General features: G+C 41.2%; 3 protein-coding genes across 5 annotated transcripts; all 3 read left to right on the forward strand.

Annotated features, from left to right (window-relative positions):
• The first annotated feature begins 11 nt into the window (after positions 1-11).
• Positions 12-7,573, forward strand: LOC147202735 (flavin-containing monooxygenase 5-like). 2 transcript variants are annotated; one of them, XM_086115863.1, is made up of 10 exons: positions 12-1,259; positions 1,683-1,815; positions 1,885-2,073; positions 2,320-2,485; positions 3,190-3,332; positions 4,168-4,364; positions 5,172-5,307; positions 5,779-5,998; positions 6,093-6,165; positions 6,239-7,573. In XM_086115863.1, exons 1-10 carry the CDS (start codon positions 1,243-1,245, stop codon positions 6,600-6,602), a joined length of 1,638 nt encoding a protein of 545 aa, XP_085971989.1. In that variant the 5' UTR covers positions 12-1,242; the 3' UTR covers positions 6,603-7,573. The 2 variants fall into 2 exon arrangements, with proteins under 2 accessions (XP_085971989.1, XP_085971988.1); XM_086115862.1 differs by having other exon boundaries at positions 12-1,815.
• A 1,063-nt stretch (positions 7,574-8,636) lies between these two features.
• On the forward strand, positions 8,637-16,838 carry LOC147202736 (flavin-containing monooxygenase 5-like). Its single transcript, XM_086115864.1, has 9 exons — positions 8,637-9,549; positions 9,619-9,807; positions 10,103-10,268; positions 10,972-11,114; positions 12,451-12,647; positions 13,438-13,573; positions 14,044-14,263; positions 14,356-14,428; positions 14,502-16,838. Exons 1-9 carry the CDS (start codon positions 9,397-9,399, stop codon positions 14,581-14,583), a joined length of 1,359 nt encoding a protein of 452 aa, XP_085971990.1. The 5' UTR covers positions 8,637-9,396; the 3' UTR covers positions 14,584-16,838.
• Positions 16,839-17,772: 934 nt separating this feature from the next.
• Positions 17,773-22,580, forward strand: LOC147202737 (flavin-containing monooxygenase 5-like). 2 transcript variants are annotated; one of them, XM_086116610.1, is made up of 9 exons: positions 17,773-18,007; positions 18,792-18,980; positions 19,245-19,410; positions 19,667-19,809; positions 19,881-20,077; positions 20,206-20,341; positions 20,691-20,916; positions 21,162-21,234; positions 21,949-22,580. In XM_086116610.1, exons 1-9 carry the CDS (start codon positions 17,876-17,878, stop codon positions 22,325-22,327), a joined length of 1,641 nt encoding a protein of 546 aa, XP_085972736.1. In that variant the 5' UTR covers positions 17,773-17,875; the 3' UTR covers positions 22,328-22,580. The 2 variants fall into 2 exon arrangements, 1 of the variants encoding a protein (XP_085972736.1); XR_015101470.1 differs by having other exon boundaries at positions 17,774-18,007; positions 21,145-21,234; positions 21,949-22,030.
• Positions 22,581-22,830: the final 250 nt, after the last annotated feature.

A 22,830-nucleotide genomic window follows, 5' to 3' on the forward strand; every position in this document is an offset into this window, starting at 1 on the left:
ACGTTTTTCTAGCCAAAGAAACTTGTTTCCTTCCCTCTTAGGTTCATGTCATTCATATTGTGGAACATAAGGCAGCCCCCCGAGGACATTTGTCGTTTGTATGCTCCTTAATGTGCCAGTATAGCCGCAAACCACACCTCCAGGAAAACCCGCAGCCTACCATTGCATGCTTAGACAGTGTTACATGACTCTTACATGACTGATGATCGTCAGAGTTGTTTTTGAAGTCAACTGAAGCGAGTTTAAACCTTGACTTATTAGCGTTAATTGTCAGTCAGGAGGAAAATTGTGACAGACAACTCAAGTCAAAGACAAACAGCAAACTCCTTTTCTGCTCATTCACATGCTTATTGTTAGGCTTTTTGCTGTTGGTTTGCTGCTATTTATGTTAGCATCTGCTATTTAAAAAAAAAAAAAACAAAGAAAATTTGAGGGTTTTTGAAAAAGATCATAAAGCAACAGTCTTAACTGCTTTCTTTTTTTTGAAATCTACTGCTTGGTTTCCACTCCAAAAATTAAGAAAGGTATGAACAAAGTAGTAGCTAGCTAGCAAATGTGTCTGTAAACTGTCTGAATTTGGGGGGGAAAAAGTCACTTAATAGCCACAAAATAAGCGACTTTTTCAATCATGGTTAGCAAATAGATAGCAAGCTAATTACTTTGTTAGCTGACAGGCTAAAAAACAAAAACAATCAAATAAACATTTTTCCAAATAACTTTGGAGAAGTGTTTGTTTGCTAGCTACAGCAGTTCATTTTTAACATCATAGCTAGCTAGGTAGTTGATTTTTTTTTTTTTAAATCTCCAAATTATGCTAGATTTTCCTTGAAGATACTTGGGGTCAAGAAAAAGTCAAAAAATATATACTACTTTTTCTGTAAAATTTTAAAAAATGTAACTATCTTGATTATTATGACTCAAACACAAAGCATTTATTGAGAAAATAATGTCAAGTTTTCTTTTGTGTGGGGCACAAATGCTCCTTTGTACCAATCACTCTGTTAGCTAACAGGATTACCGGTACACGTGAAAAGAACATCCAGATGCTTTTCACTGCCGCCGTAATTTCCATTTCCTGTTCTGTTATTGTGTCACACTTTGTAATTATGTTGCTATTACAACTGAAAACTACAAAGGTTTATGCTCAATGTATACTTTGCTTCATTTTTGTCTTTCTGAATTAAGTGTTCATCAGACTCCCAACTCCAGCTGGCACCAGAAATGAGGGCGTAGTCTGTAAGAATGATAATTTTGAAAAGGTACACACACGCACAGACCCGTATATTTGACTATCCGAATAAGCCTGACAATTCACTTCAGCTTTTCTTGGGAACGGGAATGAATCCACAGGAGTTCATTTAGTGAATTTTTTATTTTTTTTTGAGGACTACGTATCTTTTCCAAGGTACTGTACTGTTCTTGCTGCATGTTGTTTGCTTTAGTGCAGTTTTCACTGCAATGTTTGTTGTTTTGCACAAATCATTTCCACATGGAAAGATATTGTAAATATCTGTGTAGACCATGAGGAATGTTTTGGTTTTGTTTTATGGCAAATGTCCCAAAGGAATGGACAAATATGGTGAGGACATCAGAAAGTGGGAAAAACTGTCATGGCACTCAGTAGGGCTCCCGTAACAAACACACACCGTCTTGAACCCCAACATGTCATCTTTTGTCTCCAGCATGGTTCAGAAGGTAGCCGTGATTGGCGCCGGGATTTCAGGCCTGACCAGCATCAAATCGTGTTTGGAAGAAGGTCTTGAGCCCACCTGCTTTGAGAGCGGTCCTGACATCGGCGGTCTATGGAGATTTAAGGTTTGCTTTCGAAACAAATACCACTTTTGGCTAAGATTTAGCCAACAACTTGTTGTCGACACATGACAGGAGGAACCGGAGCCCGGACGGGCCAATATCTACGAGTCTGTGGTACTCAACAGCTCCAAGGAGAGGATGGCCTTCAGTGACTTCCCGCCTCCTGCAGAGCTCACCAACAACATGCACCACTCCGAGGTGCTGCTTTACCTGCGACAATACGCGCAGAACTTTGGCCTACTGCGGCACATCCGCTTCCAGGTGTGTGTGTGTGTGTAATATGAATGATTTTGAGAGATTGTGCAGAGAGGAATAGTCGCAGATTAAAAAAAAAAAATTTGAAACGTAAGAACAACCTGGCTTGCCAATAATTATGCGGAGCACTGTATGCACAAACTTCACAGAATTTATTCCATTTAGGAATAAAGCCGTAACAGAACGTTAGTTTTTGAGTTTAACCCGAACTCATCCAAATGTGCCTTTACATTTGCTTATGTTTGTCTCAAGACGGCTGTGGTCAGCATTAGGCAGACTGCGGACTATGCTGTCACCGGTCAGTGGGTAGTAGAGACCGAGGGGCGCGACGGGCGGCAGGAGAGTGAGGTTTTCGACGCCGTGATGGTCTGCGCGGGACTCTTCACCACCCCCAACCTGCCACTCAAAGACTTTCCAGGTACCCACCCCGTCATCGATTGCGAGAGTGAACCTCACTATTTGTGGAGCTTAGGGAGCTTGGCACTAACGTTTATCGGTTGAATTTTCAGGAGGTGGTTACCCCACTAAAAACTTTAATAATCACTTAGCAGGAGTATGAACTTCTTTGCAAATTCACCTATTCTGAGAATTTCCTTGAAAGCTGTCCTTCGTCTTTCACTGAAAAGCAACTCGCCTCTCTGCCGCTACCATCTTGTGGCCATTTTGGTGCTTAGAAACTATGATGATATGAGCTGAAGATCTTTATATTGTAAAAAGTAGTGCTCGAAGCAATTCAATTCAATTCAATTGAACACAACTTTATTGTCAAATGTGCTGTACGTATGTGTAACATACAGCACAGATGAAATTTCTTCCCTCTCAACATAAAACAAGTAATCTTTAAGAGACTCCCGAAAAAGAGGAAATTTTGCTGAGTTGCGTTCAAATTCAGATTGCGCTTGTACAGGATCTTGCTAGCCACTTGGATTGACGTTAACAACCATGTATTTTAGGTAGAACGCATTGGTTACCCCGGAACAGACTTGAAGGTGATCCTGTATTCTGATTGGCCAGTCTGCTTTTCGAGATGTAGCAATTTCTTGTCAAACGTTTGTGCACAGCTTGACAGAGATCACTGGTTCTTTTTCTTTCTTTTTTTTTTCTTCAATGTCCACGGTCCAGGTATAGAGAGCTTCACTGGCAAGTACTTTCACAGCTGGGAATACCGAAACGCTGAAGATATGCGCGAGAAAAGAGTGGTTGTCATCGGGATTGGAAGTTCTGGAGGTGACATTGCGGTGGAGATCAGTCAGGTTGCTAAACAGGTGTGTACTTAAACAGTGAGGCTTACACCTCGAACAATAAATACCCAACCACACCTTCTTTTTTTTTTTAATCTCAAACCCGATTGGTGAAAGAATTAACTGAGCTGAATAACTCATATTGACATTGCAATGGCCAAAAAAAAATTTGCAGAGTACATTTTAGACTAAAAAGTGTGTGTGGATTTTTTTTTTATCGTTGAAATTTGGCAGGGATGTTAGCAAAACTCTTTTCTGTTGAGTGTCAAATTTACCAGACACATATTTTCACTCGACAGTGACTTTCAGTTTCACAGAGCCCTCAAAATGATGATTAAACTTTGATTTTCCACCTACATAGATTGGAAAGGCAGATTCTCTTGTACACAGTAAGAAAAAGATACTTTGAGCAACATTTGTTTTCTGAGTATTTTCTTCTAAGTGTCAATTTTACTCTGTTTAGATGGGAACCATATAAAGTAAATAAATAAATAAACCTCTGTTTCATTTTTGTCGGTCGGTCATTAGGCTTTATTTATTTTAGATATTATATATATGTATATTTTATTTATATACCATAGAGTTATAGTGTTATTTAAGTGTTGACCAAGTTAACAACTCAGATTGATATCTTTCATGTTGATTTATGGTGCATTTGACTTTATTTTAGTGCTAGCCTAAAGGATTTTGTTGTTTGTAATACAGATTAATTTATTGCTTGTGTTTGTTTGGGAAGAGGACCTTGGAAAAATTATTGCACCGAATCGTAATATTGAGGCCACTTTAAAAAAAAAAATTAAATGAAAAAAAAGTTTTTTCAGCCGTAGAATTAACCATGAGATTGTGTGGTGACCTGCAGGTGTACCTGTGCTCAAGGAGCGGCGCTTGGATCGTAAGCCGTGTGGGAGCCCGGGGCTTCCCGGCGGACATGGTATCCAGCTCCCGCATGGATGAGATGCTCAAAAGCCTTTTCCCTTCTCTTAGCAGCAGGATAATGGAGAATAAGTTGAATCAGGTTTTTGATCATGAACTCTATGGACTGAAGCCACGACACAGGTACCAATGCCACTTTTCCTTCTGAAAGCTTTTGGAGGTAGTATCCGAGCTGTAACGGAAAACCCTGCATTTATTTGCTTTATCACCCAGAATCCACTCATGACAGAAAAGCGCTTTCACACAGCGACACCGCATCCTGTTTGGGTGTGACATGAGCGACACTTGTCGAACAGTGACAAGTGCTCACAACAAAACAGGGCGGGATAAGTGAGTGTCGGGTGTTAAACTACGCAGCCCTTTCCCAGAACCGCAGAATTCTCTTGCACACTGCCGTAGTCCCATCTCTGTTATGGCTCTGATACTACCAGTAAAGTCAGTAAAAATGTTCAGTCCGCTTCATTCCCCCGCCCCTCCAATTGTTGTCACCGCTATTTAAAAATAAACACATGAATAAATACATAAATAAAGTTTGGGTTTTTGGGGGGGACAACTGGATTATTTTCTTCAATATACTGTACTGCTATTTTTTTTCAAAATTAATTCGTGTACTCTTTCGATGATTCTGTTGGATTTTTGATATTCTTTTGTTAAAATATTACTCTGTTCCTTTGTTAAACTCTGACTTTAATATTAATGTATTACGACAAGCTTGGAAAAATAAGACGTTCTTGCAAGGTTATGATTTTTTTTACCGTTTGTTCTTGTAAAGATTGTGGGGGAAAAAGACGAACAACAAACCTTTTTTTACTGAAATTTTCTTTTTTTTTTTAATCATAGCGTTCAACTTTTTTTAAAATTGTAATTCCTATGGCATTTAGGGAGTCATTTTGGAGAAAAAAAGTGTGTTAATCCATTCCTCTCTCAAAGAATTTCTGAGAAAAACACCGTGGTGAGTGATGCGCTACCGGCTCGGATAATCTCAGGCCGCATTCGGTTGAAGGAAAGCATCAAGGAATTCCGTGGATCCACTTTGGTCTTTGCCGACGGCAGTGCTGTAGACCAGGTATGTTCGTAAAAAAACACGTGGTCACCGAAATTATCTCAGATCATAGACGCTGTTGTTCCCATGCTGACAAGGGACCCGCTCAGCTCATTTGAAGGCCATTGCTAAATGAACAGCAGCACCTTCTGTGGCTCATGAACATGTGCTGCTGAACATTTACATTGTACATAATACACCAGACTCTCACGACTCAAACGAAGTCAGAATTTGGCTTAAAACCTCAAAGAAAAGGGTCCAAAACACAAAACACCAATCCAGAACTGGTTAGCTTAGCATCATCAACAAAAACAGGTGGGGGGAGGTGAGATGGAACAAGACGAAACAAAGTGGCTATCTTAGCGTCATATGTTCTCAACAGCTATGAATTTACTACAAGGCAAAACTTAAAACTCTGATTTTAAGGCCACAAAATGTGAAAAGGTTCAAGAGGTATGAATACCTTTTCAAGACACTATGCATTTATTTCTTTAGGTGGACGTGGTGGTGTTCGCTACAGGATACAAATACAACTTCCCCTTCCTATCACCGAACCTGCAGGAGAAGTCGGGTTTCCACCTGTGCCTCTACAAGCATGTGTTCCCACCCAGTCTCTCCAAACCCACGCTGGCAATGGTGGGCTTAATCTTCGGCCAGAGGGGACAACCACCACTGGCAGAGATGCACGCCCGCTGGGCCACCAGAGTTTTCAAAGGTAAAACCCCAAAATCTAGTCTGGTAAGACTTAATTGTCAGAAGTTGGACCCCAATACGATAAATAACATCGTTTTTCTTTATCTCTTCTGTAGGTTTAGCAAAGTTACCTACAGAGGAGATGATGCTGGATAAAATAGCGACAGAAACAGGAACGATGCACCAAAGGTACAAGAAGAACACCAAAGATCATTGTCCATTGCCCCCTTTGTCTTTAAAAAGGGGGTTTGTCCTCTCTTAGGTACGCCTGCTATGAGGGTACCCCCATCCAAGTGAAGTCCGTGTCCTACCTGGATTCAGTGGCATCTCAGATCGGGGTTAAACCAAACATGGCACTGCTGCTCCTCAAAGATCCCAGATTGGCATTCCAGGTGTTGTTTGGGCCTTTCACATCCTATCAGTACCGACTGAGCGGGCCGGGTCGTTGGGCCGGGGCTCGCCAGGCCATCTTTTCTCAGTGGGACCGGGTGGTTCGGCCATTCAACAAAAAAGTGGACCCGAAAGCCCTTAAGATCAGAATGGTGCCAAGAACGCCGTCCTCCGTAGTGGGCATGGTGCTTTTCTCGAGCGCAGCCCTGCTGTGCGGATCCTTCTACAATACTTAATACTAATAATAATACTCTGTCTTCCAAGACTTGAAATATTTTAAGTGAGTGTACTGCTAAATATTTACATTTTACCTTTTGTTTGGGGTTATGGTTCTCTATTTTATTTGATTTGATTTGCATTTATGCGGGGGTGTGCGTGCATGTATGCCTGTCTGTGGCCTTTTAACAATGAAACGAAGTGCATGGCTTGTTCTTGCTGCTTTTGAAGTCGTATGCTAGTTCATTAGTTTGTTAGTTTTTAACTATTTCAGTAAGTTTATGTCCCTGGAGACACACGCGAAGGAGGAAGGAGCAATTACATTTCGATGCAAGTCAAGCTAAAAAGTGCATTTTGAGCAATGTGCCTACCAACGGGACAGTCCACCTTAGAGTCAAAACGGCAGTAAAATGGATGCACTCCTTGCTTGGGTTGCTTGGGGTCTCTCCCTTCAGTCTCCTCTTGAAGAGGTGAATGTTCCTTTTGTTTAAGGTCCGGTGGTTGACATGGTCAAACTAAGACTTTCTACGCTCATTCCAGAAGCAGCGATGCAAGCCCAAGACATGGCATTACTTCCACCATACTTCACAAATGATCTTGTGTATTTTGGATCATCCTTCTTTCTTTTTCAGAACATTCCAAATCATTGTATTGGTTTTGCCAGATGTTTTTGCAATAGCTCGGATCGACTATCTTTTCTCGGCTTCAAAATGGTTTGATATTCTCCCACATGCAGCTCTCTCTCTCATCTTCATATTGGCTTAACAGCAAATTCACAAGGAGAAACCCAAAGCTAAAACAAGCATATTTTCTGTTTTCGCAATCAAGCTAAAAGAGGCATGACTTGAGCAACTACAAACACCCATCAGTCACATGTTCCAGTACTTTTGCTCACATCAAACGCGGGTGGCTTCAAACAAAAGATGCCCTCTCCTGACTTGTTTAACAGGTCTAAATCTAAATACCACAAATTAAAAGCTGGATTTCAGGAGTGTTGTTTCATATTCATATTTTGATCTGAAACCCAAATGTCCTCAGCATACAAGAAAAAACAAATGAACAGAGCTTGCGGCTCCACGACTTTTCGAGGGGACTGTATACTGTGCCTGAACGTTTTCAGAAAAATCGCGTTTTTCTAGCCAAAGAAACTTGTTTCCTTCCCTCTTCGGTTCATGTCGTTCATCTTGTGTAACATAAAGGAGCACCCCGAGGACATTTGTAGTTTGTATGCTCCTTAATGTGCCAGTACAGCTGCAAACCACACCTCCAAGAAAACACGCAGCCTAATATTGCCGCTGAGACAGTGTTACATGACTCTTACATGACTGATGAGTGTCAAAGTTTTTATAGAAGTAAACGGAAGCGAGTTTAAGCCTCCACTCATTAGCATTCATAGACTGTCAGGTGGAAAAACAAGTTTCACATTGTGACAGACAACTCAAGTCAAATACAAACAGCAAACTCCTTTTCTGTTCATTCAAAAGCTTATTGTTAGCCTTTTTGCTGTTGGTTTCCTGCTATTTATGTTAGCATATGCTATTAAGAAAAACAAAGAAAATTTGAGGGTTTTGGAAAAAGAGCATAAAGCAACGGTCTTAACTGCTTTCTCTTGTTTTGGGGATCTACTGTTTGGTTTCCACTCCAAAAATTAAGAAAAGTTGAACTAAGTCGTAGCTAGCTAGCAAATGTGTCTGTTAGCTGGCTGGATTTGAGGGAGAAAAAGCCACTTAATAGCCACAAAATATGCGACTTTTTTCAATCATGGTTAGCAAGTAGATAGCAAGCTAATTACTTTGTTAGTTGACAGGCAAACAAACAAAAAAAACAATCTAATAAACATTTTTACAAAAAACTTTGGAGAAGTGTTTGTTTGCTCGCTACAGCAGATCATTTTTAACATCATAGTTAGCTAGATAGTTGGATTTTTTTTAAATCTCTAAATTATGGTAGATTTTCCTTGAAGATACAGTATTTTGTACAAAGAAAAAGTCTAAAAACGATTCTACTTTTTCTGTAAAATTAAAAAAAATGTAACTATCTTGATAAAAAGGTTTTTTTTGCTCAAACACACAGCATTTATTTATCAAATAATGTTTTATTTTGTGTGGGGCACAAATGCTCCTTTGTACCAATCACTCTGTTAGTTAACAGGATTACACGTGAAAAGAACATCCAGATGCTTTTCACTGCCGCCATAATATCCATTTCTTGTTCTGTGGTTATTGTGTCACACTCTGTAACTGTGTTGCTGTTACAACTAAAAACTACAAAGGTTTTTGCTCAATTTATACTTTGCTTCATTGTTGTCTTCCTGAATTAAGTGTTCATCAAACTGCCAACTCCAGCTGGCAACAGAAACGAGGGTGTGGTCTATAAGAATGATAATTTTGAAAAGGCACACACACGCACAGACCTGTACATTTGACTATCCGAATAAGCCTGACAATTCACTTCAGCTTTTCTTGTGAACGGGAATGAGTCCATGGGAGTTAATTTTGTGATTTTTTTTAGGACTACGTATCTTTTCCAAGGTACTGTACTGTTCTTGCTGCGTGTTGTTTGCTTTAATGCAGTTTTCTTGTTTGTGGTACGTCAGCCACACTCACTGTCATGCTTGCTGTTTTGCACAAATAATTTCCACATGGAAAGACATTGTAATCATCTGTGTTGACCATGAGGAATGTTTTGGTTTTGTTTTATGGCAAATGGCCCAAAGGAATGGACAAATATGGTGAGGACATCAGAAAGTGGGAAAAACTGTCATGGAACTCAGTAGGGCTCCCGTAACAAACACACACCGTCTTGAACCCCAACATGTCATCTTTTGTCTCCAGCATGGTTCAGAAGGTAGCCGTCATTGGCGCCGGGATTTCAGGCCTGACCAGCATCAAATCCTGTTTGGAAGAAGGTCTTGAGCCCACCTGCTTTGAGAGCGGTCCTGACATCGGCGGTCTATGGAGATTTAAGGTTTGCTCTATAAACAAAAAACACTTTCGGCTGAGATATAGCCAACAACTTGTTGTCGACACATGACAGGAGGAACCGGAGCCCGGACGGGCCAATATCTACGAGTCTGTGGTACTCAACAGCTCCAATGAGAGGATGGCCTTCAGTGACTTCCCGCCTGCTGCAGAGCTCGCCAACAACATGCACCACTCTGAGGTGCTGCTTTACCTGCGACAATACGCCCAGAACTTTGGCCTACTGCGGCACATCCGCTTCCAGGTATGTGTGTGTGTGTGTGTGTGTGTGTGTGTGTGTGTGTGTGTGTGTGTGTGTGTGTGTGTGTGTGTGTAATATGAATGATTTTGAGAGATTGTGCAGAGAGGAATGGTCGGGAAAAAAAATTGAAACGTAAGAACACTCCTTAACCTGGCGTGCCAATAATGCGGCGCACTGTATGCAGAAATTTCACAGAATTTATTCCATTTAGCAATAAAGTCGTAACAGAAGGTTTGTTTTTAACTTTAACCCGAACTCATCCAAGTGTGCCTTTATATTTGCTTATGTTTGTCTCAAGACGGCTGTGGTCAGCATTAGGCAGACTGCGGACTATGCTGTCACCGGTCAGTGGGTAGTAGAGACCGAGGGGCGCGACGGGCAGCAGGAGAGTGAGGTTTTCGACGCCGTGATGGTCTGCGCGGGACTCTTCACCACCCCCAACCTGCCACTCAAAGACATGCCAGGTACCCACCCCGTCATCGATTGCGAGAGTGAACCTCACTATTTGTGGAGCTTAGGGAGCTTGGCACTAATGTTTATCGGTTGAATTTCAGGAGGTGGTTACCCCACTAAAAACTTTAATAATCACTTAGCAGGAGTATGAACTTCTTTGCAAATTCACCTATTCTGAGAATTTCCTTGGAAGCTGTCCTTCGTCTTTCACTGAAAAGCAACTCGCCTCTCTGCCGCTACCATCTTGTGGCCATTTTGGTGCTTAGAAACTATGATGATATGAGCTGAAGATCTTTATATTGTAAAAAGTAGTGCTCGAAGCAATTCAATTCAATTGAATTGAACACAACTTTATTGTCAAATGTGCTGTACGTATGTGTAACATACAGCACAGATGAAATTTCTTTCCTCTCAACATAAAACAAGTAATCTTTAAGAGACTCCCGAAAAAGAGGAAATTTTGCTGAGTTGCGTTCAAATTCAGATTGCGCTTGTACAGGATCTTGCTAGCCACTTGGATTGACGTTAACAACCATGTATTTTAGGTAGAACGCATTGGTTACCCCGGAACAGACTTGAAGGTGATCCTGTATTCTGATTGGCCAGTCTGCTTTTCGAGATGTAGCAATTTCTTGTCAAACGTTTGTGCACAGCTTGACAGAGATCACTGGTTCTTTTTCTTTCTTTTTTTTTTCTTCAATGTCCACGGTCCAGGTATAGAGAGCTTCACTGGCAAGTACTTTCACAGCTGGGAATACCGAAACGCTGAAGATATGCGCGAGAAAAGAGTGGTTGTCATCGGGATTGGAAGTTCTGGAGGTGACATCGCGGTGGAGATCAGTCAGGTTGCTAAACAGGTGTGTACTTAAACAGTGAGGCTTACACCTCGAACAATAAATACCCAACCACACCTTCTTTTTTTTTTTTATCTCAAACCTGATCGGTGAAAGAATTAACTGAGGCTGAATAATTAATTCAACTCATATTGACATTGCAATGGCCACAATAAAATTCGCACAGTACATTTTACACTAAAAAGTCTGTGGATTTTTTTTATAATAATTGAAATTTTGCAGGGATGTTAACAAAACTTTTTTCTGTGGAGTGTCAAATTTACAAGACACATATTTTCACTCTACAGTGACTTTCCGTTTCACAGAACCCTCAAAATGATGATTAAACTTTGATTCTCCACCTACATAGTCAAGTCAAGTCAAGTCAACAGTATTTATAGAGCACTTTCAAACAGCCATCGCTGCATACAAAGTGCTGTACATGGAGCAATTTAACATGCACAATAAACAGTAAGACAAACCGGTAATAAAGGCAGTAGAAAGCACCAAACAGTAAAACCAAGAACAAATCTAAGTCATGCTGAGTCGAATGCCAAAGAATACAAGTGAGTTTTGAGGAGGGTTTTGAAGATGGGCAGCGAGGAGGCTTGCCGAATGTTTAGTGGGAGGTCATTCCAGAGAGAGGGACCAGCAACAGAAAAGGCTCGATCCCCTCTGAGCCTCAGTTTAGTTCTTGGTACTTCTAATAAAGTCTGGTCCACAGACCTGAGGCGCCGGGCAGGTGTGTAGGGGCGGATGAGCTCAGAGAGGTAAGGTGGCGCGAGATTATTCAGAGATTTGAAAACAAATAAGAGGATCTTGAAAATAACTCTAAAATGAATGGGGAGCCAGTGAAGATCGGAAAGGCAAATTCTCTCGTACACAGTAAAAAAAATTACTTTGAGCAACATTTTTTTTCTGAATATTTTCAGAAAAAACAACAACAACAAGTGTCAATTTTACTCTGTTTAGATGGGAACCATATAAAGTAAATAAATAAATAAACCTCTGTTTCATTTTTGTCGGTCGGTCATTCGGCTTTATTTATTTTAGATATTGTATATGTATGTATATTTTATTTATATATAGTACTGTAGAGTTATAGTGTTATTTCAGTGTTTACCAAGTTAACAACTCAGATTGATATCTTTCATGTTGATTTGTGGAGCATTTGACTTCATTTTAGTGTTAGCCTAAAGGATTTTTGTTATATCTAATAAAGATTAATTTAATTGCTTGTGTTTGTTTGGGAAGAGGACCTTGAAAAAATTATTGCACCGAATCGTAATATTGAGGGCAAAAAAACCCCCAAAAACTTTCAGCCATAGAATTAATCATGAGATTGCATGGTGACCTGCAGGTGTACCTGTGCTCAAGGAGCGGCGCATGGGTCATAAGTCGCGTGGGACCCCGGGGCCTCCCGGTGGACATGATGTACAGCTCCCGCATGGATGAGATGCTCAAAAGCCTTTTCCCTTCTCATAGCAGCAGGACAATTGAGAAGATGTTGAATCAGGTTTTTGATCATGAGCTCTATGGACTGAAGCCACGACACAGGTACCAATGTCCTTCTGAAAGCTTTTGGAGGTAGTATCCGAGCTGTAATGGAAGACCCTGCATTTATTTGCTTTATCACACAGAATCCAGTCAGGATAGAAAAGCACTTTCACACAGCGACACCGCATCACCACATCCTGTCTGGGTGTGAGTGGGCGACACTTGTCGAACAGTGACAAGTGCTCACAACACAACAGGGCGGGAGAAGTGAGTGTCGGGTGTTAAACTACGCAGCCCTTTCCCAGAATTGCAAAATTCTCTTACACACTGCCGTAGTCCTGTCTCTGTTATGGCTCTGATACTACCACTAAAGTCATTAAACATTTTCAGTCAACTCCCCCTCCCATCGTCCCCATTTGTTGTCATCGCTATTTAAAAATAAATAACTAAATAAATGTTTTTTTTGGGGGGGGGGCAGCCAGATTATTTTCTTCAACGTAGTGCTATTTTTCCAAAAATAATTAGTGTAATCTTATGATAATTCTGTTGGATTTTTGATATTCTTTTGTTCAAATATTACTCTGTTCCCTTGTTAAACTCTGACTTTAATCTTAGTATATTACAACGACCTTGGAAAATTAAGACGTTCTTGTAAGATTATGATATTTATTTTACCCTTTGTAAAGACTGAGAAAAAAATAATAACAACAAACCTTTTTTCACTGAAAATTTTTTTGTTTTTGTTATTTTTCTTAATCATACCTTACAACTTTTTTCAATATTGTAATTCTGATGGCATTTATGGAGTTATTGAAAAAAAAAAGTGCATTCATCCATTCCTCTCTTGAAGTATTTCTGAGAAAAACACCGTGGTGAGTGACGCGCTTCCGGCTCGGATAATCTCTGGCCGCATTCGGTTGAAGGAAAACATCAAGGAGTTTCGTGGATCCACTTTGGTCTTTGCTGATGGCAGTGCTGTAGACCAGGTATGTTCGTAAAAAACATGTGGTCACTGAAATTATCTCAGACCATAGACGCTGTTGTTTCCATGCTGACAAGGGACCCGCTCAGCTCATTTGAAGGCCATTGCTAAATGAACAGCAGCACCTTCTGTGGCTCATGAACATGTGCTGCTGAACATGTACATTGTACAAAACACACCAGACTCTCACTACTCAAACGAAGTCAGAATTTGGCTTAAAACCTCAAAGAAAAGGGTCCAAAACACAAAACACCAATCCAGAACTGGTTAGCTTAGCATCATCAACAAAAACAGGTGGGGGGAGGTGAGATGGAACAAGACTAAACAAAGTGGCTATCTTAGCGTCATTTGTTCTCAACAGCTATGAATTTACTACAAGGCAAAACTTAAAACTATGATTTTAAGGCCACAAAATGTGAAAAGGTTCAAGAGGTATGAATACTTTTTCAAGACACTATGCATTTATTTCTTTAGGTGGACGTGGTGGTGTTCGCTACAGGATACAAATACAGCTTCCCCTTCCTGCCACCGAACCTGCAGGAGAAGTCGGGTTACCACCTGTGCCTCTACAAGCATGTGTTCCCACCCAGGCTCTCCAAACCCACGCTGGCAATGGTGGGCTTAATCTTCGGCCAGGGGTCACAATCACCGCTGGCAGAGATGCAGGCCCGCTGGACCACCAGAGTTTTCAAAGGTAAAACCCCAAAATCTGGTCTGGTAAGACTTAATTGTCAGAGGTTGGACCGCAATAAGATAAATAAAATCGTTTTTCACGCTCTTCTGTAGGTTTAGCAAAGTTACCTACAGAGGAGATGATGCTGGATAAAATAGCGACAGAAACAGGAACGATGCACCAAAGGTACAAGAAGAACAACAAAGATCATTGTCCATTGCCACCTTTGTCTTTAAAAAGGGGGTTTGTCCTCTCTTAGGTACGCCTGCTATGAGGGTACCCCCATCCAGGTGAAGTACATGTCCTACCTGGATTCGGTGGCATCTCAGATCGGGGTTTAACCAAACATGGCACTGCTGCTTCTGAAAGATCCCAGATTGGCATTCCAGGTGTTGTTTGGGCCTTTCACATCCTATCAGTACCGACTGAGCGGGCCGGGTCGTTGGGCCGGGGCTCGCCAGGCCATCTTTTCTCAGTGGGACCGGGTGGTTCGGCCATTCAACAAAAAAGTGGACCCGAAAGCCCTTAAGATCAGAATGGTGCCAAGAGCGCCGTCCTCCGTAGTGGGCATGGTGCTTTTCTCGAGTGCAGCCCTGCTGTGCGGATCCTTCTACAATACTTAACGGACTCTGTCTTCCAAGACTTGAAATATATTTAAGCGAATGTACTGCTAAATATTTACATTCATGCCGTTTACAAACATATTAGTTTATAAACACAGTATCTACATGAACACAACCAAGTGCACTTTGTGTGAGACAAAATGTTTAGCTCGCAAGCTTGTGAGCCAGTGATTACCAAGCCTGTTTTGTCATTTGTCTCCCAAAACCTCTCGTCATACCATGAATACCTCCTCAGTTATGTTAGCATAGGCTCCGGCACGCTCTCTACCCTCGTGAGGATAAGTGGCTGCGATAATGTTTCCAAGTACAGTACCTCTTACAAGGTGCTTACACACACCTGTACATTCCCATAAATGGGGAAACACTGATATAAGTAACGTGAGGTAACATGTAGAAATAGTTAGCGAGCTAGCTATCTCACCAACATGAATCAACATGTTGCTTTGATAGTGAGCAAGCTAGCTATCACTGTTGGTAATGTGAATACATTCTGCTGAAGAAACATGCTGGGCGGTTGGTCCTTTAGTTTGGGTTTATGGTGCTCTATTCTATTTTATTATGTTTTATTTTATTTGCATTTATGCGTGGGTGTTCTTGCATGTAAGCCTGTCTGTCGCCTTTTAGCAATGAAATGAAGTGCATGGCTTGTTCTTGCTGCTTTTGAAGTCACATGCTAGTTAGTTCGTTAGTTTTAACTATTTTAGTCAGTTGATGTCCCTGGAGACACACGTGAAGGAGGAAGGAGCAATTACATTTTGATGCAAGCTAAAAAGTGCATGTTGAGCAATGGGGCTACCAATGGGACAGTCCACCTCAGAGTCAAAACGGCAGTAAAATGGATGCACTCCTTGAACTGAGCGTATATTATCCTCATGTATGAAAGTTACACATTCACAGCACTTACCCCCTTGTGGTTATTGATCAACTTAAGATCAATGTTGAGACGACACTAAAGGAGCAGGATGCTTGCTGTGGTTTTCATGGAAGATGGAACAAAATACTTGCATGTTTGGTTTGACTCTAAATGACGACTGCCATGATGTTACATTTTCTCGACAGAAAGGAAACACTCTGGGTGGTATTGGGTGTTAATATCATATGTTAATGTTTCAATTGAGCAGTTTAATTATGAGGGTATATTTTTACTATCGGAAACATGAATAGGCAGTTAAAACAAGACTTGACCTACTTCCTGGACTTATAAATAATAAGTATTATATGATTGGAAAATATCCAAAAATAGTACTATTTCGGAACTGTTTCCTCAGCCACCCATTTTTATCCATGTTAAGCTACCTGAGTTTATGTCTGTCTTACCTATGTGAACATTACCATTTTGTTCCGACCGGGATTTGAAGATTAGTCCTTGTGTCCGAAGTCAGCTGTGTTACCCACAAAGCAGGGTTCAGTAAAAGGTTCCAAATATGTTTGCAGAATCTCTCTTGTCGCCAAGAAATTCTGAACCTGTTCAAACTGTTCCTAAACTGACCGTCTTTCACTCTCAAGGAACTTTCCAACCTTTATATGCCTCACACAGTCAACAGACTGTCGACCATCCAAAAATAGATTTGTTCAAATTAAAAATTCAAATTCAAAAATTAAAAATTCACAGCGCTTCTTGACCAGCAAAAAATCACAAACTGGTCCCAAGGGGGCGATCCAAGAGGGCAGTCACCAAGTGTGTCATGATTCGGTTTAGGGACCAACAGGTGGCACTGTAGGGCTCCCCTGGCAGCTGCACACCTGTTGGTCATAGGTAATCAGGCCTTTAAAAGGACTCCCAGCCCGAACACTCGGTGTCGGGTCATTGTTGCTTCTTGCTACTGTCATGTGTGTTGCTGTTTGCTGTTGGCTTCTGTTATGTTTAGTTCATTGTTATGTTTTAGTTTTAGTCATGGGTTTTGTTTGATACTTTGGACTTCGTTTGTTTTGGATTTAGTTTTCTTTGTTTTAAATACAATTCTTCAAATACACCCTGCTCCTCCCTCCTGCCTGCTTTTTGGGGTCCACCACCACCGTGCTACGTGACAAAGTGTATCCAGGTCTCAGGTTGCCCATTCAGCCAGTCAATCACTGAGACCGATTTTGAATTTGACTAGGGATGTCGTTAAGACTGAAAGTATGCATTTTGATTTTTTTTTCGGTATAAATGTATGGGTCCATTCGATTTTGCTCCCAAATTAGTAAAGTATGCTTGAATTACTCAAGTGGTGCAACAAAATTCATGCGCATTGTATTCATTTTTCAGTGGAAATAAAATTTTGGTTTATATGGAAGATATGGACCATTACTTTAAAAAAAAATAAAAACACTTTTACAGGGTTAATATCTCAATGTATTATTTAAATGCTTATTTTTAAAATTAAAAAAATATATATATTGGCAGTCTTTTATTTTTTTACTGATGTACTTTTTATAAAATAAACTACCGGTATTTAAAAAGTCTTTTTTGACCTGACATATTTAACTGTACGGCAAAACTGTACTGTATGACAAAAGTAACAATTATAATGTCATAAACCGTGAAGCGGCGGCCCGGTGGTCCAGTGGTTAGCGCGTCGACCTCACAGTGCAGAGGTGCCGGGTTCAATTCCAGCGCCGGCCTCCCTGTGTGGAGTTTGCATGTTTTCCCCGTGCCTGTGTGGGTTTTCTCCGGTTTCCTCCCACATTCCAAAAACATGCATGACCGACTGATTGAACACTCCAAATTGTCCCTAGGTGTGAGTGTTAGCGCAGATGTGTCCGCCGCCTACTGCCCGAAGACAGCTGGGATAGGCTCCTGCACGGCCCGTGACCCTTGAGGATAAAGCGGTTCAGAAAACTGTGAAGCGATAGTTAATGTTCACAGCATCCTCCCCACTCCCTATAAATGTTTTGATGGTTGTGTTCCAGGGGCTTGCAGAGGGTGGGGCTAGCAGGGCCACTCCCCCCATGAAAAAAGCAGAGAAACAGAAAAAACAAAGTCAGTTATAGTTGCTGCCCTTCAGTCGAAGGTCCATCAGTTGGCAACATGGCTCTGACGGTAGCCGTGATTGGCGCGGGGCCCTCGGGTCTGACCAGCGTCAAGTCCTGCTTGGATGAAGGTCTGAAGCCCACCTGCTTCGAGAGCGGCCCTGACATCGGTGGTCTGTGGAGATTCAAGGTGAGGGTCAGCTAGCAAACTCATATTTTTGCCTTACCACACGTCCTGTTTAAAAAAAAAAAAAAAAATCTGAATGAAGTTGAATGTTAAAATACAACCATCTATCTTTTCTTCTACAAAGTATAGAACACACATTTTAGGTCGTGAATGTCATTCATTCTCAGTTGTTTGTCATCGGCTCATTGGATTTGGGGTTATGGTCTGTTCTATAAAACTCGGAAATGGGAAAATTCTGACGTTCGACCAAAAAATGTTAAGTACTCTGCCTTGGGACTATGGTGTACGTGGTGGTGTTCACTAGAGAACTAGCATTTACGCTTAGTCTGGCCCATTTACACTGTTGTGTTGATGAATGTGCGCTGTCCCAATGAATTAAATAAATAATAGTCATCGCTGTCCCTGAAAGAGTTAAATATAAATTAAAACGAGAAATGACATTATGTCCAACTTGGTTTTTCGCAGTACTACGTTTTGATCCATGTTTGCTGGCTGGCCAGTTACTTTACAACCTTTAGCTTAGTCGGGTCACAGCACATTTGGATCACATGAGTAACATATCTAGTTACTTAATGTTCATTAGGTTGTCTGTTGTTGCAAAATGAGAAATTATTTGATTAAAAAAAGCACGTTATGTGATTTTACTGAGATTGTATAAAATCTGTCCAATTTTTGCTTATAATCTCCAACCATCAACTTTATTTGACTAATTTTGTTCATATCAATCGACTTTCTATTGCACAGCAATGGCCAATTTTCCTAATCCTGTAATCTGGGATTCTTGCAGGAGGAACCAGAGCCGGGTCGAGCCAATATTTATCAGTCGGTGATCATCAACACCTCCAAAGAGATGATGACCTTCAGCGACTTCCCGCCGCCGGCCCACCTCCCCAACAATATGCACCACTCCGAGGTGCTGCTCTACCTGCGCCTCTATGCCCAGTCCTTCAATTTGCTGCAGCACATCCGCTTCAAGGTGGGGCATCACAAACTCGCCAGGCGAAATCAGAAATAAGAAAAGATTGGGTCAATTTTGAAGGAGTTGCATGTGTGAATCAAGGTACCACTATAAATATATATATACTGTATATATATATATATATATATACTTCTTTTTAATATTAAAAATTATTGGGGAATAATAATAATTATTTTTATGAACTTTGGATGGCAAGTTGAATTTTATTTTATTTTTTTAAACACCATATTTGTGGGCCCTGTCTCCATCGTGTGCCTTCAGACTGCTGTGGTGGATGTGAGGCGGACTCCAGACTTTGCAGCCACCGGTCGTTGGGAAGTGGAGACCAAGCGGTGCGACGGCCAGCGGGAGAGTCACATTTTTGACGCCGTGATGGTCTGCACTGGACACTACACCACGCCGCACCTGCCCCTCACTGACTTCCCGGGTACGAGCACCAGGTGCTTCTATGCTAGCACTGGGATCCCATCGATTACAGCAGCGGTCCCCTTTATTGCCCCACGGACCGGTTTAATGTCAGACAATATTTTCAGGAACCGGCCTTTAAGGCCGGATAAATACAACAAAAAATATGATATGACCTGAATCAATGGTAGATCCATTCATTAATTTGCAAATAGGTTCCATGAACATAAAATAATTCATCCATCCAGCCTGTCTTGTTTTGTTTGGTTTGCTTTCAGGTATAGAGTCCTTTGAAGGCAAATATTTCCACAGCTGGGAATACGGCAGCCCTGAGGGTCTGCAAGGGAAACGGGTGATGGTGGTCGGCATGGGGAACTCGGGCGGCGACATCGCCGTGGATATCAGTCGAGTTGCCGAGAAGGTAACAGCGGTCCGCGGGTGTCGGTGGAGAAGCCATCTTTCATCTCGCTTCTGTTTGTGCCGAGCGTGCAGGTGTACCTCAGCACCAGGAGCGGAGCGTGGGTGGTGGGTCGCGTGGGTCCCGGCGGCCTCCCAAGGGACCTCATTGGGAACTCCCGGATAGACGGGCTGAAGAGGAAGCTGTTTCTTTCGCGGGTCAACCAGATGACAGAGAAGAAGCTCAATCGGTATTTTGATCACCGACTGTATGGAATCAAACCAAAACACAGGTAAGGCGATTGAATGTTTAAATTTCCACAAAAAAAGTGAACCGTGATATGGTGAGAGACGAAAACTTATTGAGTTGATATAGATTATAAGAGTAACTGACTGCTATACCGTGCCGTGGTGCTGTCAGCTTTTACGCTCAGATTCCTGTGGTGAATGACGACCTGTCGGCTCGCATCATCTCAGGACGCGTCGAGGTCAAACCCAATCTCAAATGCTTCAGCGGTTCGGATGCCATCTTTGATGATGGTACCATAGTTCACAAGGTGAGCGTCGAGCCATTACATCGTGCCCTGAAGTGATTCCTAACCATTCTTATGTCATTACAAATACGTTTGGTTACAAAAACATACAGGTGCTGTAGTTAAACATTCTTCCACTAGAGGGCAGAATGTAAAATAAACCTATGTATCAACTGATTGCCACTCACACAACAGAGTAAGTTTCTGTAAGTTTACCGGCTTTGCGTTCAATTGAACGAGCCCAGACCTCAAACTGGGAAAGTTAATTTTGGGGTAAATTAAGACAAGATCACCATAGCTACCATATCAATACTCTGTCATATTTTTGTTTGGTGATGTGCCAGTGGATTGGAACCTCTCGTTTGTGTGGCAGGTGGACGTGGTGGTGTTCGCCACAGGCTACAACTACAGCTTCCCTTTCCTGCCCCCCGACCTGCAGGACAAGTGCGGTCCGGGCCCCCTACACCGCCTCTACCGCCACGTGTTTGCGCTCGGCCTGACCTCGCCCACGCTAGCCGTGGTCGGCTTGATCGACGGCCTCGGCGCCGTCAACCTTCTGGCAGAGTTGCAGGCTCGCTGGGCCACGCGTGTTTTTAAAGGTAAACCAGAGATGAAAGGAACTCAGCTGCCTATTTCAGAACAGAGTCTGTTCATTTTAAATTTCCTTGACCCTGCCGTGGTGTGCTGAGAACAAAGGAAGCCTCCGTAAGGCATTCCATGAGACAAAGAAAGTCTGATCGCCACTTGCCTAAATATACTCCAGCCGCACTGTGAAACATTCAGATTTTGTACTGGCTATCCATCCATCCACTGTTTTCTCCTTACAGTATGTGTCCTGATGCAGGTTTGATAAGTCTCCCCACACAGGAAGCCATGATGGAGGACATCGAGAGAGAAAGGGCAAAAAGGTGCAAATGGTATGGCACCATTGGTTATATTTGTGTCCATTTTTATAAATGTTACTATTTACAGTAAATTAACCAATTCTTCAAAATTTATTTAAAAAATGTTAAATGTTCAATTTAAAATTTTATTAGTATTTTTAATTAATATTTTATAAAAAATGAATTAATCTATTATTTAATCAACTGAATTTAAAATGTTAAGTGTGTGTTTATTTTACTGTTTGTTTACTGCAATTAATAAACAAATGAAGTAAAAAAATGTTTTTTTCGTATTTTTGTGATATGCATGATACATTAATTCACAAATTACTTAAAAAATGTTAAATGTACAAATAAAATATTTGTTGACTATTCTTTATTTCCAAAAAATTAACCAATTATTTTCAATCAGATTCATTAAAAAGTGAAAATTGGTTTTAAAATTTCGTTTGCAATACCTAATTGTTTATTTTACTAATTTCATTTGCAATAAATCTAACTTGAAAATGCATGTTTAAAATTGTTTACATGACTAATGTTGTATTTTGACATTAACCAACAATTTGATCGTATGTAATAAAACTGTTAAAGGTTTGTTTTTTTAACAAATGCTTTTTATGTTATGATTTACAATCAGTCAAACAACTGTTTAATCAAGATATTTTTAGAAACCAATTGTCGGAAGTCACATCTACATGAAATACAAACATTCCAGGACTCTTGTTTAAGTTTTCTTCTTAATTTTAGTTTTACCAATGGCAAGAAAAACCCACTGCTGGTGGACGTCCTGCCGTACATGGATTCTCTGGCCGTGGAGGCCGGGGTTCGACCTAACATCTTGCGGCTCTTTCTCAGCGACCCCAAGCTGGCTTGGCATGTGCTGCTGGGTCCGTGCACCCCGTATCAGTACCGCCTGATCGGACCGGGCAAGTGGGACGGAGCCCGACGGGCTATTCTCACCCAATGGGAGCGTGTGCACCAGCCATTCCGAGGCCGGCAAGCAGAATCGGGACCACCGACAGCAATGACATCTTATGGCCTCATTGGGCTTTTGACAGGCGCCACCATACTGACTTTTTGCTTGTACAAGAATCTTCATCTTAATATTTCCTGTTTTTTCTCTTAGAACAGTTTCAGAAGTTTTTATAGTCAAGCACCCCAATTGAATCTTTTTTAATATTTTCACGTGCATAACATCTTCTAGTCAGAACTTTTTTTTTGTCCAAGTTGCACATTTCATTTTAGCCACAAAACACTGACAGAACACAAACATTTGTATTATATGAAACGACAAATATACAGTAGACCAGATGTAAAAAGTCTACACACCCCTATGCGAATGGCAGGTTTTTATGAAATAAAAGCTGAGACCAAGACAAGATGAATAATTTCAAATACTTTTTCTGCAATGAATGTGTTCTATAACTTGCACAACTCAATTAAGTTGTGTTTTTTTTTAATCAAGAGGGAAATCATTAATAATTGAAACTATGCAGTTGCACAAATGTGCACACCCTCTTGCAAGTGGGGATGTGGCTGTGTTCATCACAATCAAACTCATGGTAGTCATTACACCTTCCCCAAAAATGCCTTTGTTTAGCCCCAAATTTCAGGTGTTCTAGTAGTCTT

The sequence above is a fragment of the Hippocampus guttulatus genome, chromosome 7 (genome assembly GCF_054856545.1).
Source record: "Hippocampus guttulatus isolate MCC_2025c chromosome 7, RoL_Hgut_1.0, whole genome shotgun sequence".
Classification (NCBI taxonomy): Eukaryota; Metazoa; Chordata; class Actinopteri; order Syngnathiformes; family Syngnathidae; genus Hippocampus; species Hippocampus guttulatus.